We start from the raw sequence: 15,607 nt of genomic DNA on the forward strand, positions 1-15,607 counted from the left end.
ACTAATAAGCACTTGAAAGGTGTTCGCTTGGAAAATGCAAATTAAAACCACATTATGCCATTTTATACCTACTGGGATGGCCATAAACAAAAAGATAACAAGGGTGAGCAAGGGTCTGGAAAGACTGAAACTCTCATACATTGTTGGAGCACAGCCATTTGGGGAAACAATTGGGCAACTTGTTTTTACATGTTCATATTATTTTATTTTTAACACAAATGTAATATAATTACTGTAGTAATTGAACATATTTATGGGATACAGAATGAAATTTTAATATAGATCCAATCAAATCAGGGTAATTGGCACATCTGTCACCTCAGACACTTATCATTTCTTTTTACTGGGAATATTCAAAATACTCTCTACTAGTTATTTTGAAATGTACACTTAATTGTTATCAACTGTAGTTATCTCACTTTACTACAGAACATTAGAAGTTGAGTTTGGCAATTTCTTCAAGTTAAATATAAATTACCATATAACCCAGCAATTCTTCTCCATGGTATACACTCAAGAGTTGTGAAAATATGTCTGCACACAAACCTGTATGTGAATATCGATAGCACCTTTTTTCATAATTGCCAGAAGAAATGGGAACATCCCAGTGTTCATTAACCATTGAATGAACAAAGAACATTTGACATGTTAGCATGGTGGAATATCATTCAGCAATAAAAAGATGAACTTCAAAATTTACCCTTTGAAAAAAAAGCTAGACCCACGACTATATATTTTATGATTATATTTTTATGTAATGCTCATAAAAGGCCAATGTATATAGAGAAGAAACAGATGAATGGTTTCCTAGAGTTGGGAGTGGGAATTAAGATAGACTGGAAATGAACTTGTAGGATATTCTTAGCATGATGGAAATGTTCTAAAATTGAATTATGGTAGTGGTTGCAAAATTTGGTAAAATTTGCTCAGAATCATTGGAGTATATACCTCAAATGGATAAATTTCAAGGCATACCAATTACACCTCAATACAGCTATTAGAAAGACCTCCCCCAGTGAACTAGAAGAGTTCTGAACTTTTGGGGAATTATTTGTTACATTCTGTGTCAAGATAACCGGTATCTTATTTTAATGGACCTAGCAAAAATTAAAGATGTCTAAAAACCCTCAAGGTGAACAGAGCAGTTTTGATATTCAATGTCATGGCTATTCCAGAAGGAAAAGGTCCAAGTTCAGTGCTGCAAACCTTTCTGGCTGCCTTCCAAGGAGAGAGGCTGGGATGAACTTTGCCCTAGCATAAAGCTCCTTATCACTGATTAACCAGCTCTATAGCACAAGTCATTCTGCCAACATTCTGCTTTGCCTGGAGAGAAATATCTGGCCAAGCCTTGTTGAGCAGAAAAAATGTCCTCTCGCTACCACCAAGCTGCTAGTGATAGCTACCTGGAACTTCTGAAAGAGGCTACCAAGCGAGATCTGAATCTTTCCGACGAAGATGGGATGACTCCCACTCTGTTGGCAGCCTACCACGGGAACTTGGAAGCCCTCGAAATCATCTGCAGCAGAGGGTAAGCTCAACCTGATTGTTCTGTTGGAGACGGTGTTTATGGTTGGATTTTACAGGAAGCAGCAAGAGGCAGGGAAGTCAGAGCAAATACTTTGCCCTCTTTCTAGACTGTTCAAATAACTGGCTTTTTAGAGAAAGAGAGAAAACTATGTTAGAGATGCTGTCTTTCTCTCTGAACTGACACCGTGGGAGTGTCTCATTCCTTAGCCACAAGCAGAGGAATGACACTGAGCTCTAAGGCATTGTCACTGGTCTTGGGGGTGGGGAGATTTGAATTTGGTGCCTTTAAAAATTTTTTTTTCATGAAATTTAGATAGTGAAATCTTTAAAAAGAGGCCAGGCATGGTGGTGCATGCCTATAATCCCAGCAGCTCGGGAGGCTGAGGCAGGAGGTTCACGAGTTCACAGCCAGCCTCAGCAACTTAGTGAGGCCCTAAGCACCTCAGTGAGACTTTGTCTCTAAATAAAATACAAAAAAAGGGCTGGGGATGTGACTTAGTGGTTATGTGCCCCTGGGTTCAATCCCTGGTACCAAAAACAAACAAACAAATCCAGAAGTTACCATTCTACTTGGTTTTAAGTTGCCAACATTTGCAGGAATAAATGTTGTTTTTATTTTATTTTTTTACTCTATGCCATTAAAATTCCAAAGTCTTTTCTTAGTATGCAAACACAGTGCAAGCCCATGATTTTTGAAAGGAATTACTGGCTTTCCAAGCTATAACAGGGATTTTCAAATATAACAGGGACTATCTCAACTTCATTACATCTCTAACCAGTACAGAGACACAGCCCGCACCAGAGGGGTTGGCCATTATGACCCAAAAAGGGGAAAGAAATAAAGAGAAAGAAGGAAGAAAAGAAGAAAGAAAAGAATGTAAATAGGAGAGCCCAGGGAATTCAATTCAATACATATTTAATATCGTTATATGTCAGCCGTTTTTTTTTTTTTCTATCCACTGGGTCAACAAAAGAAACACAATTCCTAACGCAATGATCAGATTTGAGAGGGGAAGACAGATGGGTCATCTGTGACATTGTGATATGACTTAAAATGGGGGATTTAGGGGGCACTCAGGGTTAGGGAAGGCTTTTCCTGAGGGGAAAGGACTTAAGCTGGGATTCAAATGACCAGGCAAAGGTGGAAGGCAGCGAGTTTCCCCTAAGACAAGCACTGTGCTTTCCAGGAACAGAAGTGGAGCGTGGCTGGACATGGCTTGAGGAGGCACAGGACTAGTGTAAGTCATAAGACCAGATTATGGAGAGCTCGAAAAGAGGAGTTGAACTTCATCCTAAGGGTCAGGGAAAACATGTGTTTATGCCAGGGGACCGTTAGGTAGTTTCTTGTTTACCAAGATCGCTCTGATGGTTGTACAGTGGTCAGAGAGAGAATGACCAGCGACTCTTAATAGTGGAGAAGAACGGGAGAGGACAGTGATAGTGAGAATACACAGATGGGGGTGGATTTGAGTGGCAGTCTGGATGTAGAATGGACAGTGATTGACTGGCTGTGGACTGATAAAAGAAGAGGAGGGTCAAAGTTCAGGTTCTGGTTCAAACAGCTTATAGATGTTGATACCCTTTATGGAAGTGGAGGGAACTTTAGGCAAAGCAGGAAGAACCCAGGGTCAGGAGAGTTCCTGAGTTCTGGACTGAATGAGGAAGAGAGTGAAGTTGATCTTCGCCGTTCCTTTTGTCTGATTTGAGAATTCCTTTGCCCTATAAATATGAATACTTACACGTTTCCACGTTTATGTAAATATTCATGTACGTGTGTATAGTCCATGCCAATATTCTTCTATAAAAATATTAGAAGCCAATAAATTTATTTCTTAGGCGATCCCTCTCTTGGACAGATACTTTGTTTTTCCCCGTTTGAACAGTGCTGCGACGACTAGCCTTACTCATAAAGCTTTGTTTATTATCTATTGAGAAAAAATCCTCCAAAAGGAAATTTTTCAATTAATTGGCCCTTTGTTTTTCTATGCCAGAATACCTCAGAATGGATGATGTATAAAGAACAGAAACATTTCTCCCAGTTCTAGCAGCTAGGAAGTCCAGATCAAGGAGTCAGGAGATTCAGGGTCTGGTAAGAGCTCAGTCTCTGCCTCCAAGATGGCACCTGTTGCCTCACCCTCTGTGGAGCGGAACGGTGTCCTCACATGGTGGAAGAGACAAAAAGGACAGAAAAAGAGGCAAGTAGTCTCCATCAAGCTCTTAATGGAAGGACACCTAATCCTATTCTTTTTTTTTTTTTTTTCAGTTGTAGACAGACACAATACCTTTATTTTATTTATTTATGTGATGCTGAGGATCAAATCCAGTGCCTCATGTGTGCTAGGCAAATGCTCTACCACTGAGCTACCACCCCCAGCCCCCTAATTCCACTCCTAAGAATGCCACCTAAAGGCCACACCTCTTGGAACTGTTAGATTAGAGGTTAAATTTCCCATGAATCTTGGAGAGCACAGGGATGTTCAACCCATAGCAGCATGTGTGCAATTTAAAGACTTTTTTTAAGGAATATTAATAACTGTCCTTCAGAAAGTGAATACCCATTTTTCCCGATATGGTAGGTACAAAATGATATATCAGTGTGGCTTTAATGTTATCTGGTTACTGGTGAGGTTGAAAATTATTATTATTTTTTAAAATTATTATAAGCAAATGGGGTACACCTTGTTTCTCTGGTTGTACATGAAGTAGAGGCGTACCATTTGTGTAATCATACATTTACATAGGGCAATGCTGTTTGATTTATTCTGTTATTTTTTCCTACCCCCCACGCCTCCCACCCCTCTTTTCCCTCTATATAGTTCCTCCTTCCTCCATTCTTGCCTCCCTACCACCCCCAATTATGTATTATCATCCGCTTATCAGCGAGATCATTCTTCCTTTGGTTTTTTGAGATTGGCATATCTCACTTAGCATGATATTCTCCAATTTCATCTATTTGCCTGCAAATGCCATAATTTTATTCTTCTTTATGGCTGAGTAATATTCCACTGTGTGTGTGTGTATATATATATATCAGTTTCTTTATCCATTCATCAATAGAAGGACATCTAGGTTGGTTCCACAATCTGGCTATGGTGAATTGAGCAGCTATGAACATTGATGTGGCTGCATCACTGTAGTATGCTGATTTTAAGTCCTTTGGTTATAGACCTAGGAGTGGAAAGCTGGGTCAAATGGTGGTTCCATTCCAAGTTTTCTAAGGAATCTCCACACTGCTTTCCAGAGTGGCTACATTAATTTGCAACCCCACCAGCAATGTATGAGTGTCCCTTTTTTCCCACATCCTCACCAACACCTATTGTTGTTCTCATTGATTTATAAAAATGCTTTCTAAAGTTAACAATATCGACCCATTTGTCATATGTTACAAATACTTTCACAATTTACAATTCAGTTTTTGACAACCAATATGTTAAATATAAATGCAAATGTAAATATACAAATATATATTTTAAGTACATGTACATTTTTATCAGTCTTTGGTACGTACCTCTAACTTTAAGTACATTCATGACTATTGACTCAGATTTTCTTTAGTATCTTTTAGTTTCATGTTTTAAAGACTTTAATTCATGTACGATTTATTTTGTTTCAATGCTCTAACTACACATTGTCCATATTTTTAATCATTTGTCCTGATACAGCCTGTCCCCCCTTTTCACCACTAATTTGGCAGAGTAACATAATTTTTTTCAATATAATATCAAATTTTAGACCATTTGTTTATAGTTATTAAACACTGGCTATGGCAACAAAAATTCTTCTGTGTATTTTCTAGCCCTTCTTTCTCAACTCTGATTTTCTCGCTGATTCTACTGCAGCTTGGATTTTGTTTCCTTACCCCAAAGCATTTAAGATTTGCTGTGTTAAATTGGTCTGGCATAGGCTAAAAACAAGGTCTTATGAGAATTTTCAGATTTAAAGATTTGATTTTTAGATTTAAAGGGTGACAAGAGGAAATTAAAAAAAACTTGAATTTAGTTAATCAATTATTAAAGTCCATTCCAGTCTAATGATTTAAGTGTTTATTTCTCATTACCTGATTGAGTTAGTGGATCCTGTGGTCACTGAAAAACCCTGGCCACCTTAGAAAGTTTAAGACCACTCCAATTATCATGACCATCACTATTAGTACAGATGCTACTCAACTCACAATGGGACTGTATCCTGATAAACCTTCAGAAGCTGAAAATGTGTTTAATTACCTAAATGCTAAACAGCATAGCTCAGTATGACAGTACACTTAGAAAGCCAGTTGTTTACTGTCACGATTCCATGGCTAACTGGGCAGCCAGGCTCATTGCTGCTGCCCAGCATCACTAGAAAATATCCCACTGAGTATCACTAACCTGGAAAGGATCAAAATTTAATGCACAGTTTCTACTGAATGCGTATCACTTTTGCACCATTGTAAAGCAAAAATCTATTAAATACAAGCATTGTGACCATCTATCTACCCTTCCAGACTTTCCATTTTGAGCAAATGCATATGTACCTTTTCCTCTCTTACAAAGGCAGTCATACAAATTACCCTGACACTGTAATATATCATGGACCATTGCTCTTAGAAGTTGACATCTATGCTACTATTTAAATGGCTACATGGTTCTGTGTTTTATTGTTTTGTTCATTCATTTATTTAAATTGATAAAAATCACATTTATGGTATACATTTTGAACTATGTATAACTTGTGGGATGGCTAAATCAAGCTGATGATATGCATCATCTCATATACATTTTTGTGTAAAAGCATGGAAAATCTACTTTCGTAGCAATTTTTAAGTATATAGTATATTGTTATTAACTATAGTCGCCATATTGGACAATGGATATCTTGAATTTTATCCTCCTAACTAAAATTTTGTATTGGGAAGACCAACATCTCTCTCATCCATTCCCCACCTTCAACCATCATTCTATTCTGAGACTTCTGTGAGTTCCATAGTTCCATTTCTGTTTTGATTGCACAAAGATCTGAAATTTCCTTAGGATAAATACCTAATGGTACAGTAGATGATTCAAAAGGGTGACATGTTTTAAACGCTTTTGACACATATTATTTGAACTATTTCATGCTTCTTCCAATAGTTCCTTTCCTCACCCTCCTACTAGAACACTTTTTAAGCACTGGTTATCAGATAGGCAAAAGTAGTACGTTGTTTTAACTTGCATTTCTTTGATTATTTGTGAGTCCAAATAATTCTTTTTTACATAGGAAAACATTTTTGAAAGGATGATTGTTTCTGAGAACGACTTCACGCAAAAAAAATCAAATCAACTTCAAAAGGAGACATTGGAATGGAACAGATGTTTCGGAGTAATTTAATTTAAGGAAATTGCCTATTTAGTGACAATAATACCAAGCCAGCTTTAAAACTTTTTGTTCAAATACAACGGATCTATCAAAAATCAAGGGCGCAATATTTAAAATCTCTTAAGTTAGTTTCTCTTCTCAAAAAGACAGTAGGGAAAAAATTCAACAGTAGACTAGATTTAGCCCAAGGAAACCATACAGTGTCAGTGTTAGAATTTGTGTTAGTCAGTTCTTTGTTGTTTGACCAAAGTACTGATGAGAACAACTTAGAGGAGGAAAAGTCTAGTTTGGCTTATGGTTTCAGAGGTTCTGTTCATGGCTGGCCAAACCCATTGCTCTGGACTGAAGGTAAGGCAGAACATCATGGAAGAAGAGCATGGCTAAAGGAAAGCAGCTCAAGACATGGAAGTTGGGAAACAGAATGAGAGGGGAAAGGGACACCCCCAGTGACCCACCCGCTCCAGTCATGTCCCACCTGCCTCCAGTTACTACTCAGTTTTCTCAGATTAGGTTACAACTCTTGTAATTCAATCATTTTGCCTCCAAATATCTCTGCATTGTGGGAGTTTTGGGGAGATATCTCATAACCACACCATCAATCTTGGCTTACAGAACAAGGGAGCTAGTTGGTGTACGTCTGGGCAGTTATATAGAATAGTTCCATCAAGAAGTGTGAAAGATGTCGTTAGAAAGGCCTCAAGAAGCTTGTCGACAGAAAATATTTTTATTTAAGCTTTACATCAGTTTGGAAAGTTATCTTTAAATAGCCTTTTTGCAAGTGGAAATAGCTTAAATACACTAGGAAAACTCGTGAATCATCTTACAGTTTCATCTATAAATTTGGAATTTTGCATTTGAATTTTTCTCTAAGGAAGACCCACATTTGTGGTCATCTCAGCCTTTCCTCATGTTCTTCCTTCTCATTTAACATACGTTGAGATGGGAAAATTCCATGATGCTGTGGCCTAAGCACATTGATTTAACCCGACTTCTTCATACCCTGTCACCAGCCCCCACCCCACAACTCACTCCTTACCATAATTTCCTTTTTAGCTTATCCAATCCAAGGATTATTCTAGTCAAATTTAATCAGTATGTTTTTGTTTATGTCTATAGTAATGTCTTGGATGTTTTACAATTCCTCTTTTGATGTCTAGGGTACTTAAGGAGTCTTTTGAATACGGTGCTTGGCTAAAATAAATAAAAAGTGAAACCACGTGTTTGGGGGTGAGGCACTGTGTTCCCCTAAGATGCACAACTCTGCCAGGGTTGAAAGGGGTCTCCTTTGATCCAAGACAATTAAATCAGACTGACTGACCAGAAACTTCTTCTTGAAAGAGGCTGCCCAACAAAACTGTTCTTTAATATTTGCTTTCTTGAGATTCCATTTCATAGTCTTTCCTTCTCCTGCCCCCGCCTTTCCCTTATCCCCAGCTTGGTGCACTCTGGTCACACCGACATATATGTTGGGTTCCCCAGGTATGCCATGCAATGTCACCCATCTGTTTTTCTCCTCATGCTGTTCTCTCTGTGCAGAAGGAGGTCGCCAGCTTGAGGGCTGGATAGAGTCCACAAATATGTTTTATTTGGACTTCACTGTGTTTTTCTTTTAAATTTGAGCCAACACTTAAAAGTTCCATGAAATCTGGATTTCTTCCTTCATTTAAAGAAAAGTGGAAGCTCTGACAATATTGTCTCTGCAGCAGCCACCATGTCCTTTCTAGAAAGGGCACCCACTGAGCCGTGTCTTTGTTGAAAGAACCTGGTCCCTTTCTGTCTCTTGCATGACTTGCTTGGCTTCTTTGTGTTGGGTTTGAGATTTCTGCTAGGAGTTACAGATGACAAAAAAAAAAAAAAAGAGAAAACAGGCTTTGCCCTGTCAGGAAAATTATCTAACTAGGGAGACAGAGCATACATATTTGACAAGTAAGACTAGAAGCTCTAGAAACCATAAAAGCTATTTAGCTGCGGGAAACTTAGCAGATGAGTGGGAGAAAAAAAAATAAATACATAAAATTCAGGATTATGACTTTAGAGGGGAATCATAACAAGTAACCTTTATTGACTATTCACTATATGCCAAGCACTTTTCTATGCTTTATATACATTAACTTATTTAATTCACATAATGACTCTTTGAGTCAGTAGTACTGTTAGCTTCAATTTACGAATAAGGGAACTGAGTCCCAGAAAAGTCAAGCTACAGGACTTGTGGCTGGTGAAGTGGAAAAGCTGAGAAGTGTTGCTTGAAGATTGTATTGCATTAGAGATGATTAGATTTAGAGACAGGCCTGAGCCAACCCGTGCTGCCTGTTAGCCTTGGGCAAACCATTACAGTTGGAGTTTTTAAAAGAATTATTTTTTTTTTAAATTAGCACATCATAGTTATACATGATAGTGGGGTTCATTTTGATTTAATCATACATGCATAGAATATAATTTGCTCCAATTCAGTCCTCAGTACTTACCCTTTCCCTCTTTTCCTCCCTGTCCCTGATCCCTTTCCTCTAGACTGGTTTTCTTTCTATTTATGTATTTTAAATACATAAATATGTATGGCTTTTTTTAAAAAATTAGTGCATTATAGGTATACATAGCGGTGAAATTCAATGTGGTATATTCATACATGTGCATAGGATAGTTTTTTTGTTTTGTTTTTTTTGTTTTGTTTTGTTTTGTTTTTGCGGTGCTAGGGATTGAACCCAGGGCCTTGTGCTTGTAAGGCAAGCACTCTACCAACTGAGCTATCTCCCCAGCCCTGCATAGGATAGTTTGGTCAATTTCATTTCACCATCTTTCCTTTTCCCTTCCTTCCTCCCTCCCCCTCAATCTCCTTCCTCTTTTCCACTCTTCTCTCTCCGATTTCATGGGACACCCCTCCCCTGGCCTTTTCTTTTTATCCTTATTTTGGTCTACCTTCTGCATAGGAGAGAAAACATTTAACCGTTGACTTTCTGAGCATGATTTATTTCACTTAGCATGATGTTCTCCACTTCCATCCATTTACCAACAAATGCCATTCTTTCCTTCTTCTTTATGGCCGAGTAATACTCCTGCACATATATACCACATTTTCTTTATTCATCTGTCTTAGTTACTTCTGCAGTAAGACTCTTGCCTTCCTTAACAGGGAGATTGGGGTGGTGGTGGTGGTGGTGGGCAATGAGAGCGAAAGTGCTTAGATACTGAAAAGCCTGAGGCAGCCAGGACTCCCAGGAAGGGGTGACAAGACACCGGCTGGGGCCACATTCACGAGGGCAGCTCTTCCCAGCCCATGGTGAACCTGAGAATCACCAGAGGATAGGGTTAAACTCTACATTCTTGTTCAGTAAGTCTGGGCTGGAGTCCAAAATTCTGCATTTCTAACAAAATCATAGATAATGCCATTGCTGCTGCTGCTGCTTGTGGTGGTCTGGGGACCAAACTCCACAGTGACAAGAAGCTGCTCAAAGGAGAAGGGTTACCCAATATTATCAGCTGCAAGGGTGTGAGCTTCTCTTCTGTTTCTGCCATTTCTGACCAGAAATGTCAGGAGAATTTTTCAGACTCACTTTCCTGTACCTCCACAGGGTCTATTCTTATATCTCTAAGCCTCCCAGGACAAGGGAGCAGGGAGCCTGGGGCAGGGTTCCAGTAGGCATTCAGTCATTTCACAGATCTGCACTGAGAACCTGCCAGTGTCATTGTTTCTGTGCCAGACACTAGGTCTGTGACCTCAGTGCCTTTACAGTGCCCCTAATCCACCTCGACCTCTTGTAGAACTATCACTTACACAGTACTGGAGGTAAACAAGAATAGGTGGAGATGTCCCACCCTTTATATGAATAATGGTCATAGCAGACACTGTTTACCACATACCCAACATCTCCTTTCTTCTTTCTTGTGGATGGAGACCCAGTTTTTTTAATCTCTCATTTTAAAATTTTATTTGTTCTAATTAGTTGTACATGAGAGTAGAATGCATTTATACATTTTGATCAAACACAAATAGAATGTAATTTTTCATTTTTCTGATTGTACATATTGCAGGATCACATCGGTCATGCAGCCATACATGTACATAAGGTAATAATGTCCATTTCACTCTACTATCATTCCTTCCCCCACACCTCTTCCCCTCCCTTTACTCCCTTCTACCTAATATAAAGTAGCTCTGTTCTTCCCTACCCTCTCCCCCACCTTATTGTGAATTAGCTTCCTCATATCAGAGAAAACATTTGGCCTTTAGTTTTTTGGGTTTGGCTTATTTCATTTAGCATATTTTCTAACTCCATTCATTCACCAGCAACTTCCAGAATTTCATTCTTCTTTAAAGCTGAGTAATATTCCATCACACACACACACCAGGACCCAGTTTTGTTTGGTTGTTTGTTTCCACAAGTGACTGAGGGAATGTAGCAGTGTTGTGCTGGAATCAGCTCTTACCAGCTCCTGAGAGGTAGTTGTTGAATTTTTAGGAAGTTTCAAAGTCACTTAAACATGACAACTATTAAAATAAAATGATATAAGCCTACGATTTAATAAATCATGTTAAAAGGTAATATACTTTACCATATTTTACTATTAAAATATATCTATATAATCTTAAGGACTAAGATTATAATCCTTAAGATTATACAGATCCAGGGCTGGGGTTGTAGGTCAGTGGTAGAGCACTTGCCTAGCACGTGCGAAGCGCTGGGTTTGATTCTCAGCATTGCATATAAATAAATAAAATAATGGTCCATCAACAACTAAAAAATTTTTTTGAAAAAAGATGCTACAGATCCATTGATTCTGTGTGGGAAAAATGATTAATTGTGTGCTACTTCACATCTCTTCCAAACTGTGTCCAGTGATGTTTTATTGGTAGGTTTAAATTTATCATTGTGGGTAATGTTTACACAACAGAAATTGGCACATGCTATAAATCAGGGCTTTGATTTTTTGTCCCCTCAAACAAGCCAGTTGTTAAACATTTACCACTATGCTTTTGGATAATCCTCTTGCTAGCTTCAGGGAAAAGTTCTAATTGATCTAAGTTAAGCATGATACTACACTTTCCTTAGGATGGGAACCAATTCTGGCCAATAAGATAGGAAAGTTGCCTTGCTAGGGAGTTTCTTGGAAAGACTTTCTTCTAAAAAGGAGACAGGATAGAGAAGGGCTTTTTTTTGTTTGTTTGTTTCTGGCCATATGGTTTCTAGCTGCAACATGACATATCTAGACTTACAGCAGCTATCTTATGTCAACGACAAGGCAGGATAAACATGTTTGCACTAGCATAAATTTTGTTGTTTTTATTTCTGTTTTTGGAATTCATGTTCCCAGAAAAAAATGTTTAACTTTCATCTTTCATCTTTCTCTTCTAGAGGGGACCCTGATAAATGTGACATCTGGGGAAACACACCTCTACATTATGCAGCTTCCAATGGCTATGCCCACTGTGTCTCATTCCTGATCAACTTTGGTGCCAACATCTTTGCCCTGGATAATGACTTACAGTCTCCATTGGATGCTGCTGCCAGCAGGGATCAGAATGAATGTGTTGCTCTCCTGGATAAGGCTGCCACTTCCCAGAACATCATGAACCCCAAGAAGGTCTCCAGGCTGAAGGAACAGGCTCAGAAAAATGCCAGGAGGCAGATCAAAGAATGTGAAAGGCTCCAAGAGAAGCACCAAAATAAGATGGCCCGCACCTACAACAAGGAGGAATCTGGGACTTTTTCTTCCTCCAAGGGCACCTTCTCCAGGTCATCCTTCTCAAATGCTTCTGCTTCCAGTACATTTGGATCCTTGTCTAAAGGCATTAAAGATACCTTCAAATTAAAGTTCAAGAAGAACAAAGACACAGCAGAGCAGGTAGGGAAGGAAGGCAGAAGTGGACAGAGGAATGTGATGGAAATGTTTAGAGAGGAGGATGAAGACTCACTCTCAGGAGGCTTCAGAGAGAAGCTCCAGTTCCCAGCAGAGGAGGACAACGATGTGCAACATGAGTCCATTCTCAACCGTCCAGGTCTAGGGAATATTGTTTTTCAAAAGAACAGAGTACTGAGCCCTGAGGACATCTCAGACAGCAAGCGGGAGTCGGAATTTACAATGCCCACTGAATTGCTCCAAAGACAAGGAGCAGCAGAGGCCGATGAAGCTGAGGCAGATGAACAGGGAGAGGAAAATGGCCTTGGGTCACCTGACCTGCCTTGGGATGAGGATGAAGTGGAGTGGGAGGAAGAAGTGGTGGATGCAACTCCCCTGGAAGTCTTCTTACAGTCCCAGCACCTGGAAGAATTCCTTCCCATCTTCATGAGAGAGCAGATTGATCTAGAAGCTCTATTGCTGTGTTCTGATGAGGACCTTCAGAACATACAAATGCAGCTGGGTCCTAGGAAGAAAGTTCTTCATGCCATCAACAGAAGAAAGCAGGTGGTACAACAACCTGGTCCACTGGTGGACACCAGCCTCTGATGGAGGTTTGGTCCACAGGGTGAGCCTACAGCCCTGGAGCCATGCTGTGGCCCACTGGAAGCACTCCACACTATTCCTACTCCCTACCCAATGCCAGACCATGGGGAAGGGTTTCTAGGGTTTTGAAGATGCCTACCTAAGAAAAAGGCCCAGACTCCACTCTGGGAAATACTCAACACCTCTCCAAATAAACCATCAGTGAGAAACCAAAGGAGACCTTGGAACAAGAAAATGGCATTTCTCTTCAATTACCATTTGATATTTTTCAATAAAGACAGGGTCAAATGAATGAGAGAAAAGGGAAAGCAATTTACTTTTCTAACGCTGGACATTTTAATTTCCCATCACGCTGGCCTACTGCTTTCTTTCTGATCTGCATGCCCTGGGGATTCTGACTCTGTTCTGAGATCTATGACCATTGTCTATCAGTGGGGACAGAAGTTCCTTGTTGCCTGAGGCAACAAGTGCTTGCATGTTTACAAATAGTGGAAATGTGTTTATAATATTTCTGCCTGAGAATAGGGCAGAGTAACAGGCAGGGAGAGTAAAGAAAGAGAACATAGGTACCTGTTGTAGGCTGAATCATATACCCACTAAAATTCATGTTGGATCCCTAACCCCCCAAAATTTCTGGTTTTGGAGATAGTGTCTTTAAAGAGGTGACTAAGTTTAAATATGATCATAAGGATGGAGTCTTAATCCCATATGACTGATGTCCTTAGAAGAAGAGGAAGATATACATGAGGATGTGCTCACACACAGGGAAAGGTCACACAAGGATACAGCTAGAAGGCACTGTCTGCCAGCCAATGGGAGAGGTCGCAGGAGAAACAACCCTGCCAGCATCTTGATTTTGGATTTTCAGCCTCCAGAGCTATGAAAAAATAAATTTCTGTCATTTAAGCCACTCAGTCTATGGTGTTTTCTTATGGCAACCAGAACTAACTAATACAGCACCTAAGCAAGAGGATGGTGAAGGAGAGAAAGAAGGATAGAGCAAGAAGGAATCAAGCCTACTTCATAACTTTTTTTTTTAAATATATATGGAGCTGGGGAATTGAGCCCAGGAGCACTCTACCACTGAGTTACATCCCCAGCCCTTTTTATTTTATTTTTACCTTGAGACAGGGTCTTACAAAGCTGATAAGGCTGTCATTATAAGTGTGTGCCACTGCACCCAACTCTTCATGATATTTACAAGGGTTTTAGTTCTTTCTGTAACTTAAAAAAAGATTTAAAAAATCTAGTTGTTTGTAGGAAATACTTGATATTAGAACCAAATTCTGTATTTTCATGCTTATTATGTATCTTTTATTTACTGATGTCTGTCACCAATGATGCTTTGTAGATTCCACAACATAAACTGGTCACCATTGCTGAACAGATAAACTTCATTGAATTTTTATAGCCAGACTTACATCATATAGAGTTTGCCATTGATTATGCATATAATATAGAAGCAACTGTTTGCCTTCAGAATGGTCTAATTCACATCTGTTTGGCTTATGTTTTAGTCAGTTTTTTCATCACTGTGACAAAAAGGATTGACAAGGACAATTTTAGAGGAGAAAGTTTGTTTGAGGCTCATGGTTTTAGAGGTCTCAGTCCATAGATGGCCAACTCCATTACTATGGGTCAGGGTGAGGGAGAACATTATGGTGGAAGGGTGTGGTGGAGGAAAGCAGATAAGAATATGGCACCAGGAAGCAGAACTCAACTCACCAGAGACAAAATACATGCCCCATGCAGGAAAATGAATGGAGCTAGAGAATATCATGCTAAGTGAAATGAGCCAATCCCAAAAAATTTAATGTTTTATCTGATAAGTGGATGCTGATACATAATGGGGTCAGGGGTAAGGGAAGAATGGAGGAACTTTGGACTGTGTAGAGGGAAATGAGGGGAGGGGAGGGGCAGGGAAAGGAAAGATAGTGGAATGAGACAAACATCATTACCCTATGTACATGTATGATTAACAGGAATAGTGTGAATCTACATTGTGTAAAACCACAGAAATGAAAAGTTATACCCCATTTGTGTACAATAAATCTAAATGCAGTCTGTAAAAATAAAAATAAATTAAAAAATACATACTCCAGATATATACCCCTGGTGACCCACCTCCTCCAGCTACACCCTGCCTACAGTTACTATCCAGTTAATCCATTCAAGTGGATTAATGCACTGATTAGGTTAAGGTTCTCATAACCTGATCATTTCTCTAACTTTCTTGCATTGTCTCACACATGAGCTTTTGGGGGACACCACATATCTAAACTATAACAACTTACTTTAAGAAGCA

General features: G+C 39.3%; 2 protein-coding genes across 2 annotated transcripts in view; one reads left to right on the top strand and one right to left on the bottom strand.

Annotated features, from left to right (window-relative positions):
• Window positions 1-15,607, bottom strand: part of DNAH3 (dynein axonemal heavy chain 3) — a 463,090-nt gene that overhangs the window by 245,560 nt on the left and 201,923 nt on the right. The gene's annotated exons all lie outside the window — the stretch shown is intronic.
• Window positions 1,203-14,337, top strand: ANKS4B (ankyrin repeat and sterile alpha motif domain containing 4B). Its single transcript, XM_079120039.1, has 2 exons — window positions 1,203-1,528; window positions 12,213-14,337. The coding sequence occupies exons 1-2, from the start codon at window positions 1,365-1,367 to the stop codon at window positions 13,303-13,305; spliced, it is 1,257 nt and encodes a 418-aa protein (XP_078976165.1). The 5' UTR covers window positions 1,203-1,364; the 3' UTR covers window positions 13,306-14,337.

The sequence above is a fragment of the Sciurus vulgaris genome (genome assembly GCF_902686455.1).
Source record: "Sciurus vulgaris genome assembly, chromosome: 18".
In the NCBI taxonomy this organism is placed as follows: domain Eukaryota; kingdom Metazoa; phylum Chordata; class Mammalia; order Rodentia; family Sciuridae; genus Sciurus; species Sciurus vulgaris.

Bases quoted from the DNA above. Each gene is read 5' to 3' on its own strand.
- ANKS4B (XM_079120039.1), top strand. From the start codon at position 1,365: ATGTCCTCTCGCTACCACCAAGCTGCTAGTGATAGCTACCTGGAACTT. The intron at 1,529-12,212 runs GTAAGCTCAACC...TTTCTCTTCTAG, and splicing joins GAAATCATCTGCAGCAGAGG to AGGGGACCCTGATAAATGTG.